This window comes from Nomia melanderi, chromosome 10, assembly GCF_051020985.1.
Source record: "Nomia melanderi isolate GNS246 chromosome 10, iyNomMela1, whole genome shotgun sequence".
Taxonomy (NCBI): Eukaryota; Metazoa; Arthropoda; class Insecta; order Hymenoptera; family Halictidae; genus Nomia; species Nomia melanderi.
Window position 1 is genome coordinate 5,245,933 of NC_135008.1, and position 10,345 is coordinate 5,256,277.

The 10,345-nt window shown below is 46.1% G+C and overlaps 1 protein-coding gene across 5 annotated transcripts in view; it reads right to left on the bottom strand.

The window, feature by feature from the left end:
• LOC116429644 (synaptotagmin-10) overlaps positions 1-10,345 on the bottom strand; it is a 48,101-nt gene that overhangs the window by 7,618 nt on the left and 30,138 nt on the right. Inside the window, exons 1-5 of one of the 5 annotated variants that reach the window (XM_031982805.2) lie at positions 5,322-5,917; positions 4,611-4,735; positions 2,041-2,303; positions 1,255-1,401; positions 889-1,020 (exon numbers count right to left, since the gene is read on the bottom strand). In XM_031982805.2, coding sequence (XP_031838665.1) covers positions 889-1,020; positions 1,255-1,401; positions 2,041-2,247 — 486 coding nt within the window. In that variant the 5' untranslated portion in view covers positions 2,248-2,303; positions 4,611-4,735; positions 5,322-5,917. Of the gene's footprint in view, positions 1-888; positions 1,021-1,254; positions 1,402-2,040; positions 2,304-4,610; positions 4,736-5,321; positions 5,918-10,345 lie in introns of those variants that run through there. The other 4 variants (XM_031982807.2, XM_076371563.1, XM_031982806.2 and 1 more) reach the window with 4 other exon arrangements.

A 10,345-nucleotide genomic window follows, 5' to 3' on the forward strand; every position in this document is an offset into this window, starting at 1 on the left:
ATCGCGAAATGATAATTTGTTTTACGATCGTTTCGTCTCGCCGGAGGAATTGCGGAGCGTCTTCGGCGAATACGTAAGACGGTTCCAGGTCGACGGGAGACCTTGAGATTGACCTTTGCGTTTAAGATCCGATGTTTTAAATCCAGACAGTTTCCGAGAAATCAGGTATCTGTTCTCGATAATAAACATGCATCGTAATTGCATCTCGCTTCGAGTAATTTAATTCTCGAAGAGAAAGCACGTGCAGCTAAAGTTAACGAGGAAATCACGATAGAATCCACGATTCCGTAATAATTAGACAAATATCAACGAACTTCGATTGATCTGAACACCGAGAATCGTCTGATCCATGCTCATCCCTGGAAGAACTCTTTTTCAATAGTGTCGGGGGAGTCTTCAGGCGCAATCAGTGACTTCGTCAATGTAGCCGCACGCGATCGAGTATATCGTAAATCGAGACTGATATAATTCCGAGCAAACCGACGAAACTGGAACGCGAATGTCGGTCATCGTTTGCGTGGGAAGAATTCATCGCCGCCTTTGCTCGCCCCACGATGATTTCGCGTTACGTGCAACGCTTAAAGAAAATCCTACTGCGCTATCGGATATAGCCGATGGTACTCAGTGTCCATGAAATTGGGATTCTTCGAATATTATCACGATTCTATAAAAACGAAGAGGACCTCTCGAGGAGCTCGTTTCTCTAGCGGTGCGTAGCTGCCGGTATCAACGCGCCGAAGCATTCCGAGCGAACGCAGTACGCAACCGTTGCCTCGACGGAATCGAATATTCCCTTTGGTCCGACGGTGGTCGTGTTCCAAGGCTGGTCGTATTTTTTCTCGGAACCCGACGAACAGGCCGTCCATTAGGGAACTTGCGAAAACTCACCTTAACGACCAATCCCTCGATCTCTTTGTCGTAGCGCAGGGCGAAATGCAGCTTGCCCGCGTACTCCATCTCCGTGGTGCTGGAACTCTCCGCGCTCTCCTGCCGCTGCAGCTCTTTCTTGTAAAGTTCCGGCTGCAACCGTTGCATAGTTAAAACTTCGACAAACCGGATTCGTTAGTTTGCTTCAGTTTCAGCCGCGACTTGTTTTTCGGCGCGAAGGAGGAAAATTCGCTTAACGTACCGCGAAACAGTGCATTTTGCGCGGGATTTAGCATTGCTACGCGTACTACTTCGAGGAACTATAAGATAGTCCTCCAGATGTTAATCGTCGGAGGTTAGAGTTCAACGAAGGACGTTCGAGCGTACCTTGATCAATCCAAGACTGGAGTCGCTGCGATTCTCCAGGTTGCAGATGCTGAATTTGATGTTCGGCAGGTCGAGCCGGTGGGAGAGCTGCCTCTGGAAGCTCTGATGCCTCATCGGGACAATGGGCAAAGTAGTCTGGCGCAACACCTATGAAAAAGTCATGCGTGATACGTTCGCCGGGTTTCAATATTTGAGAGCGTTCGCCCGGAAGTTTACCACGGGGCACCGTGGCCGGTCGTTTAACGAGCCAGACGCTTCCGCGGTCTTCTCGCGTATAAAAGTTTCACCCGGAACCTGCGTGCGCTGGAAGCCTCGAGGATAAAAGCGAGCGACACGAGATAGCCGACGAATAATATATGGGTATCTAATTTCTGCAATTATCGGTATCGTTACGGGATATCCCAGGTATCCGTCGGATTTCGCAGCTGTTGCACCGTGAGATTGCTATCTATAAAAACGTATTCTTCTGGAAGAGAGACCTTTACCGTATATCGCAAGAACTGAACTGCGGAAGTTTATGATCTGTGAAGCACAATAAAATCCCCAGCGCAGGAAGTATAATTTCACTTAATTTTCCGTTCATTGAGCGAGCGCGTAAGAGAGATTAGACTATCCTAACTTCATCTCGAGCCAGGCCTCGGTGACAAATTGATTTTCGTCGGTGCTTATATCTTCCTGGAACATCTTTCGTCGAATAAGCGCGACGCGCAGATGGTATTATGAGTTTCTGTCGGGCATCTATTCGGTTAACATGAAATATTTCCGAGTGTCCTTTATCGCTGATACCTTCTTGTTGTCCTTCTGCTCCTGGACGTACTCGTGAGTGATCGGCTCGGACTGGAGATCCGGCAGAGAGTGACTGATACGTATGGCGTTCTGCTGCGACAGGTCGTTCTCGCTGTCGTCCTCTTTCATGTACCACCTCATCCACATCACCCATCGCCAGGTGGAAGAACATTGGAAGCTCACAGCTGCCAGCAGTAATAAAACCATCAACGTGACTCCCGTCCCGATTAGCAGCTGATAGGAGAACGTCTCCGTCCATTCATCTGCGAACAAATTCATTATACGTATAATCTTCAGTTCCGACGTCTTAATCCTTCGTTTCTTCGATCGTACGCTCAGCGATCTCATATTCGCGGGAAACGTGTAATTCCTCGGCAATATCTTTATTGTAACCCTTAACCCTCGGGTAATGGGATATTCCGTTATAGCTCGCGTTTAAAAATGAATCTCCAGTGAAAGGTGAGCAACAGTGGAAAAGAATCATTTAAATCATCCAATGTAGGTTGAAGGCGCTATAAACATCTTAGCGAAACGCTATTAAGACTAGCTTTACGAAGCGCGTCAATTTGACGCGCATTGAATTTTCTAAACATTATTCAGCGAAAGTTCGCGCCGTTTGATTCGGCAATTACACGAATATGTATACTAATTGCCAATTTCCGAGCTAATCGCCGACCGAAGTGAACAGCGATTTTTCTGTGTACGTTAGAATAAACTATACAACGAATCCGTGTGAATCTAAAAATTCTTCGAAGCGTTAAAAACTTACACGACACGCGCAACCTACACGCGTCAACGTGTCGCAAGCGGAACGCCCATGTTTACCCAAAGAAAGCAACGTTTCCCTTTCAGTCGAAAGGATGAAGAGGATAGTTCGACGTCCGTGCCTTTTAAGCTCGCAATACGACACGGTGACTCACTTATTGGCGCAATCGCGGCTGGCCGTTCGTCGAGGGAAAAATCATCGTCTATCTTGTGCAACGCAGCGAAGACGATGCAAATCAAAAGTAACATCCTGCGCCCGCACGCACGCGAGCACGCGAGCGCGCACGCACTCACGTACGCCTCGGTGATTAATTGCTCGGTACACGCGGCATTGTGGGACTGCCTACGGAAAGAGAAAGCCGCGCGAATGATCCTCGCCGGTTTCGCGGCGGACGAACGCCTATCCTCGCGAGCGCGTCTCCGCGCGATTCGTCCCGTGCCGGCCATTAAACCGAGTCCTTAATGACGGGAACTGCTTCGAGCCGGCCGGATCGCGCAATAATACACCGGCCGTCGCGGATAATGCAAATAAGACGGTTTTTCCGGCGACCGTGGACGGTTCATTAGTCATTCTCGGTCCCTTTAACCGAACAATCGTTTTCCCGCGGCGCGGTCGACGCCTCGCCGCGTGCCGATTTCAATTCCGCGGCCCCGGGGGATTCGTATCCTCGGTATTATTTCAGTAATTACGCCGCCCGACGCGATTCGCCGGCCTTTCAATGATTTATTCGACGCGACCGGACTTGCGGTGGACCGCGTCGCTCCATTAAATCCCTGCTCGCTGAGAGAGGATCCCGCAACCCTATTGGGTCCATCGCTTGGATTCGCGTCGACGAGTTTGCCGATGTATTTACAGTACTCGCTGGCTGCGGAAAGGGGGAGAGTAAACGATTCTGAAAGAGTTCGCAGGAGTTTGATGTTCTAAATTGGGACAGTTTTATTCGTTGATTCGTATAGCATTTATGTTTAATGGGATCGATGACTTAATCAATACTTCGTTAAGAGATTTCGAAAGAATTCGTAGGAATTTGATATTCTATGTTAGAAATATTCTAAGTTAAGATTTCGAAAAAATTTGGAGGAACTCGATGTTCTGAGCTAGCGCAGTTTTATCCATTGATTCGTGGTAATTATGGTTAATGCGATGAGCTAATGAATACTTCATTAAAGTAAGAGATTTCGAAAGAATTCGTAGGAACTTGATGTTCTGAGCTAGCACAGTTTTATCTATTGATTCGTAGTATTTATGTTTAATGCGATCAATAATTTAATGAATACTTTATTAAAGAGATTTCGAAAGAATTCGTACGAATCTGATGTTCCAAGTTAGCACAGTTTTATCCATTAATTCGTATAGCATTCATATTTAATTGGATCAACGATTTAATCGATACTTCATTAGAAATTAGTGAATACATGAGGAGAAAGGAGATTCAAGTGCAAAGAGTTAAGAATTCCCGTAGATCCTGAATAAAATTAGAGGATACAATTTTTGAATCTTGAACACCGTATATATAAAGTTATATAGAAAATCAGACGACATCCCCGCATCATCTTCATAAGCATAATCGCTAATTATTCCTCTCCGCCGCGTCAATATTTGCACTACCAATCACGATGCCCCCAGTGATTGTCGTTCACCTGAATATCAACGCGAGCGACTTAATCTGCATTTGCTCTAGATACAATCCGGCCCGTTATTGTTGCTATAGATGCCACTTACTCGAGCAGTACGTGCCGGCATTATGTGTCTATCATCAGCCCATTTGGGGCAGCCTTCCCGATAGATCGCGACAGATACCCACCTCGGTGCCCCGAGCTCCTGAAAACCGACGATCTCAGCCGACCCGATCACACCCAAAGAAAGAATCCGCCGATTGAATCGTTTCGTCGGATCCCGAGCTTCGATTTTTCTTATTCCACAGTCTCGCTGTAATCAGTTACGCTATGTAGGTCGCGGTCAGCCTCGATGCTGTTTGAACAATTGGTTAAACACGAGTACTCTTAGCCGTGAACTTAATTTAGCATTCCGGGAGCGGAAGTGAGGCAACCTTCAATTTCCTAAACGACCGAAGTAAGATCGATTGGAAGCCGATTTAATTTTCAGAAAAATGACCGCCCGTACGTAAGTCGGAACTCCGCGTAACCCAGATAGAGAATTTAAAAGCGCAAAGGGAATACGGAGAGTGGGAATCGCAAGCGGAGCAGCTAATCCAAGTTCCGAACTTAGATCTCTCTTCGAGAATGTCTCGGCCAATATTGATATTCCTTAGTAAAATAATCATCCGGCGAAGATATGAATCTCAGTAATATTTCGAATAAACAATAGCTGGTTTGCTCAGGTTACAGAAGGACTACGGAAACTGCGATTCCGGCGGAGGCTAAGTGTTCAAGTTCCAAAGGGAACGGCTCCCTCAACTTCAAAGACACCCCCTAGCTACGATAACTTCGCAGCGGATAAGTGTTTCGTGACTCGAGGAAGCCGATCCCTCCAGGATCAAAAGGAAATCACTTACGCGGCTTTAATTCAGCCGTTGGATCGTTTTATAACCGTGTCCCAGACACCTTGGGCCAGCGATCAGCGCCACGGTTTCAAAGTAGCTACCACCTACGTGTCCAATATCGCCTCCTCGCGGAGGAGTGGAATCAATATCGTTCCTTTTTACGATTTTCCGCAGAGGGTGTTCCATTAAGCGTCTTGTCTAACGTATTTGTCCTTTTTTGCGTTTTATCGGGCCGAGGGAACCAGTTATCGTAAAGCCGGCAGGCATAATAGGTCGGGGAGAAAGGCCGGACATTAAGCCACCTCCGGACCTCATCATTTTTATCGCCGAATGCACACACACACACATACCGGCCAATAATCGCGTGACGCGGACGATAACAGGTGAAGGTTCGGGCGTAAACTCGATTTACGACTTACTACTCGGTCGCAGCTCGTGCCAGAGCACGGCCACCGGCGTACACACTTAAATGATTGATGAGTCCCGGCGAATTGCGCTTTTACCACCTTCACCAGACTTCCAGCGTTCGCTCGCGACCGCCGCGGACAACCGCCGTATGGTTTTTAGTATCCGTCGCGGGCCGCGCGAGCTCTTAAGAGCTCATCGCTAACACTTATGGCTGTACTTCGAAAGTCCCGCGAGTTAACAGGTGCTGAAGGCGATAAAAATGTTCCATTGTCGGTGATGGGACAACGCCGAAGAAATCATTAAATTCACGCCCCGCGGGCGTTACATTTAAAAACTTGTTATACGCCGTTCGGGAAAGATCGGCCATTTCTATATTCGATCACCGAATGAATAACGTCGCGCGTTTCATAGAGAAACTGGTTTCGATCGAAATAATCTCCGCGCGAGAGCCGATCGGCGCATAACCGAAGTTTATACGGTGCGACTGCTTTCGAATCGAACTGTCTCATTCGAATTTCAGGAACGGGATCGATCGGATCGAGTCCGCCTCTCGAAAACCGGGATCAATTTCTCCGAACAAATACGCCGGGTATGCTGCACGCGGGAATACGGGATCTCCTGTTGTATGTCGGCTCAATTATCGATCCGCTACGGCTTTTTTCATCTTCCGCATGGGTTTCCAGCTGGCCTTGACCCTCGCATCCCGTTGCGTGGGTAGCAAGGCCGCATGGGATGGTTCGCGCGTTACCTACATACGTTTTTCAGCGAAGTAACGCGCAGGGTTCGGGTTCCGCCTTGGGATAACTGGAAAATCATTGCCGGAAGGGTGAGGCGGCGGTTCCAGCTGTGCGGCGAGCAAGTAGCTTCGGTGGTCGAAAGTCTGTAACGTTCGAGTAAAGAAAGGCTGTTTCTCTGGTAATCGTGAAATGTTCGTTTGCAATTCCGCAACAAAACGATAATCTTGTATAGTTACTCTTAATATTTATAGCTGTTTGTACTCATATATTATTTCTTGATTTACTTATTACATCCATTATAAATAGATAATTCGCTTCTAGTTAACCAAATCACTTCATTTCCCTAAGAGCAACCTGTTTCTCTAGTAAGAGTGGAATGTTCGTTAGGAATTCCGCAACAAAACGATAATCATCTTGAATGGTTACTCCTAATATCTGTCGTTACTTTATATACTATCCCTTAATATACTTATTACAGTCATTATAAATAAATAATTGCTCCTAGGTAACTAAATCACTTCGTTTCCCCAGGAACAACCTGTTTTCCTAGTGATCGTAAGTTCGTCAGCAATTCCACAACAAAACGATAATCATCTTGTATAGTTATTTATATTCATATAATATTTCTTAATATACTTATTACATTCATTATAAATAAATAATTGCTTCTAGGTAACTAAATCACTTCATTTCCCTAAGAACAACCTGTTTTCCTAGTGCTCACGTGTTCGTCAACAATTCCACAACAAAACGATACTCATCTTGTATAGTTATCTATATTCATATATTCTTTTTCAATATACTTATTACATTCATTATAAATAGATGTTTCGCTTCTAGTTAACAGAATCACTTCATTTCCCCATGGACTCCGAAACATTGATTTTTGGCCAGAGAAACATTTTCCCATCGCGTGCCGAATAAAAGTCCGTGTCCATCGATTAATCGATAAATTTCAGTTACCGCTGCCGCGGTGTCCCGGGCCGGCCTCCTCGCGATTCAATCTCACGGCCGTTCTGCTACGTGACGCAATGATCCCGCCGTGACGAAATATCCATGGCCCTGACCATACCGTTCCGCCGCGCACGGTAATCTCTGACCGGACACCTCCGACTGTCACGTTTCGTCTGCATCCACCGGAATAATGCCGCGGCGATTTCGTCGTTGTCCTTTTCGCTGGATTTCATTTTCCGTGTCGAGGCTATCCGACGATTGTTATTCGCCAGGATTGATTCGGGAAGAGGTGGGAAATGCGAGGACTACTATTGCTTCTACCTAATGCGACATTCAGCAAAACAAACCTGCGATAATAACGACGCAATTCAATGAAATCATTTAACATCGTACACTTTTCATTTCGCATATTCTGCACCATAAAATCGTGCATCGTTCAACGTGTTAATATACATTACACCTGCGATTACAGCTCTGCCTCTGAAAGCTGGCAACGTAAAGATGAAACACGTCGCTCGTACACCTAATCAATTCTTCCGCAAACTGAAGTTTCCTCCGTGCCCGTTGAACAGAGTTCAAAGTCGCAAATTCACGGTAATCGAGCGGTCTCGACGTCAAGCCATAAGGGAGCCCGACGCACGATCTGCGTATTTTATAGGGAGATTAAGAAAATGTTGAAAAGATTTCCGGGGCGAGTAGCAGATACGCGGCGGGATTCGAATTCTGTGAACGGCCTACCGGAGGAAGATCCCTTGAACGATAAGCCCGGCGTACCCTCCTTCAAACCCTGGCGAGTTTTTATTAATCGTATCGATGGTTATCACGGGAAAAAGTTGGCCGAGGTGAGCGGTGCTTCGTCGCATTAATATCGGTCGTTCGTCGAGCGCCTCCTCCTCGTTCTGCGTTGAATATCCAAGCCGGAGAATTACGGTGCAATGTCTAGGTTATCGGTGCAGCGCGACGATAGACAGAGGGAAAAAAGGGGAGCATCTCGTGGTATCGATTTCGAATTAGTCACGGTACATCCCCTTTAACGTTCTACAAGTAGGATCTTTTTTTTAACGACGGTGCAACGAGGCTTCCTTGGGAAATGTACGAGGGAAAATTATATATTTACTGGAGCGGTTGACCCTCTTTTTATATTCGCAATAAGGAAGAATAAAAAAGAGAGAACGGTTATAAATATACGGGGCGGATGGCGGAGGGACAGGAGAGCACAACAGGGACTCGTAGCAATTCGCAAATCGCCCTCGCCGTTTTTCCCGGCGGTCGCGAGTCGATCTCGTGCCGGAAGACGCGATGTACTCGTCAAACATTCGATATTAAATTCAACGAGATCCATGTAAAGCATCGAAATGATTCCACGCATCGATTAAACTGTAATCCAGATCGTGGAACGGACTTTATGTTTGAGGAGGGAAGATCGCGAAGTTTTCCGCTGCGAACGATCGGATTGTGCTAATAAATAACGCGCGAGCCGCGGGTACGAGCTAACGACGATCAGAAATTGCGGAAACCGTCGACGCCTCGGGTTCAGTTTTGAGGAAAACTTTCAAAATCGCGTCACGTGAGAAAAATTGAAGATTCGATGAAGATGTTCGATTAAATATCAACGGGGTAAGGAATTTTATTAACCGTCGTTGGGCTTCTGGTATGTTTGAATGTTATTATACCGTATACTCGTATAATTCATCGCGACAGATCCTCTGCAAGACGCGGAAAGCCCGCGTCTTCGAGTTAAGGTCTGCGTAAACTTCACTTCTCGCTCGGCCGGTGCAATTTTCAGCTGTAGTCTCGCGCGGCGCGTCCATAAATACATATTCAAGTGGAAAAACGAGAGGCGGGAAGATTCCTTAATTGTGACGGTAACTCAGCGCGAAAGCACGATCGCCGGTATATAAATTTCGCCGCTCGGGAACCGCGCGGCCCCTGTTTAACCATTCAACGGGCCGCGATGCGACGATCCGTTCACTTAACTCATTACCGGCGACATTACTGAATTTATTCCCGACCGACGCAATTTGCCCCGTGAATGGCTAAAGAAAACATTGTTACGCTCTCTCGCCAATCCAATTTCCCTTACAGCGTCAAAAACACGGTAATTAGAATTAGACCGCCACGGTGACTAAGGTGTTTAACGGCGGCGTCCTTTGAAGGCTCGAATTTCGGGACGGTCTGGAACGCAATCGCGAAACGTGATCGCGTCTCCGTGGAATAGAGAGTTCCATCGCGATTCGGAAAGCTGGTAACGACGATACAAATAGTATCGAATCTGTATCATTTTCCTCTAACGTCGCAAGAAATAAGTAGTACGGATTAACACGTCGAATGTCGCATAATTTCACGTAGCGAAATACGCAAAATGAAGACAATGTGATATAAAATTATTTCATTGAATTGTTTTATTATTATTGCACGTTTATCTTGCCGAATGCATACAGGTGGGTCAAAAAGACTAATTCCTAACTGCTTCTTTTACAATTGCTGCAAAGGTATTCATCTTTAAAAAATGATTAATAAAGCTGATGTAATACTTGAACTGAAATATAAGCCGACTGAAATCTTAATAAATCCACGTTTGTAGTTTTCATGAAGAAATGTTGGAAAGTCAGCTTTGCTCGGTAGCTCTAGTGTTGATTAAATTACAATAATTCAATTCGGTCGGGGATCATCATTAAGTCCCACGGCATTCAATGTGTTAAAAAACACTTGGATTCAAAGAGTAGCGACCGAAATATTAAACAACTGTAAAACGTTGTACACAAAATTCTAGTTTTACACAAAACCGTCCGCAGCAATCGGTCGCCACAAACCAAGCCATAACAGAAAAGAAGCTCCAGCGTCGGAATTAAAAATTTCAGCACTTATCGGTGAGAGACTACGTTAATCCGCAAAGTGTCGACGAAGAGGATGCGGCCGCGGAGGAGCAAGAGGAGG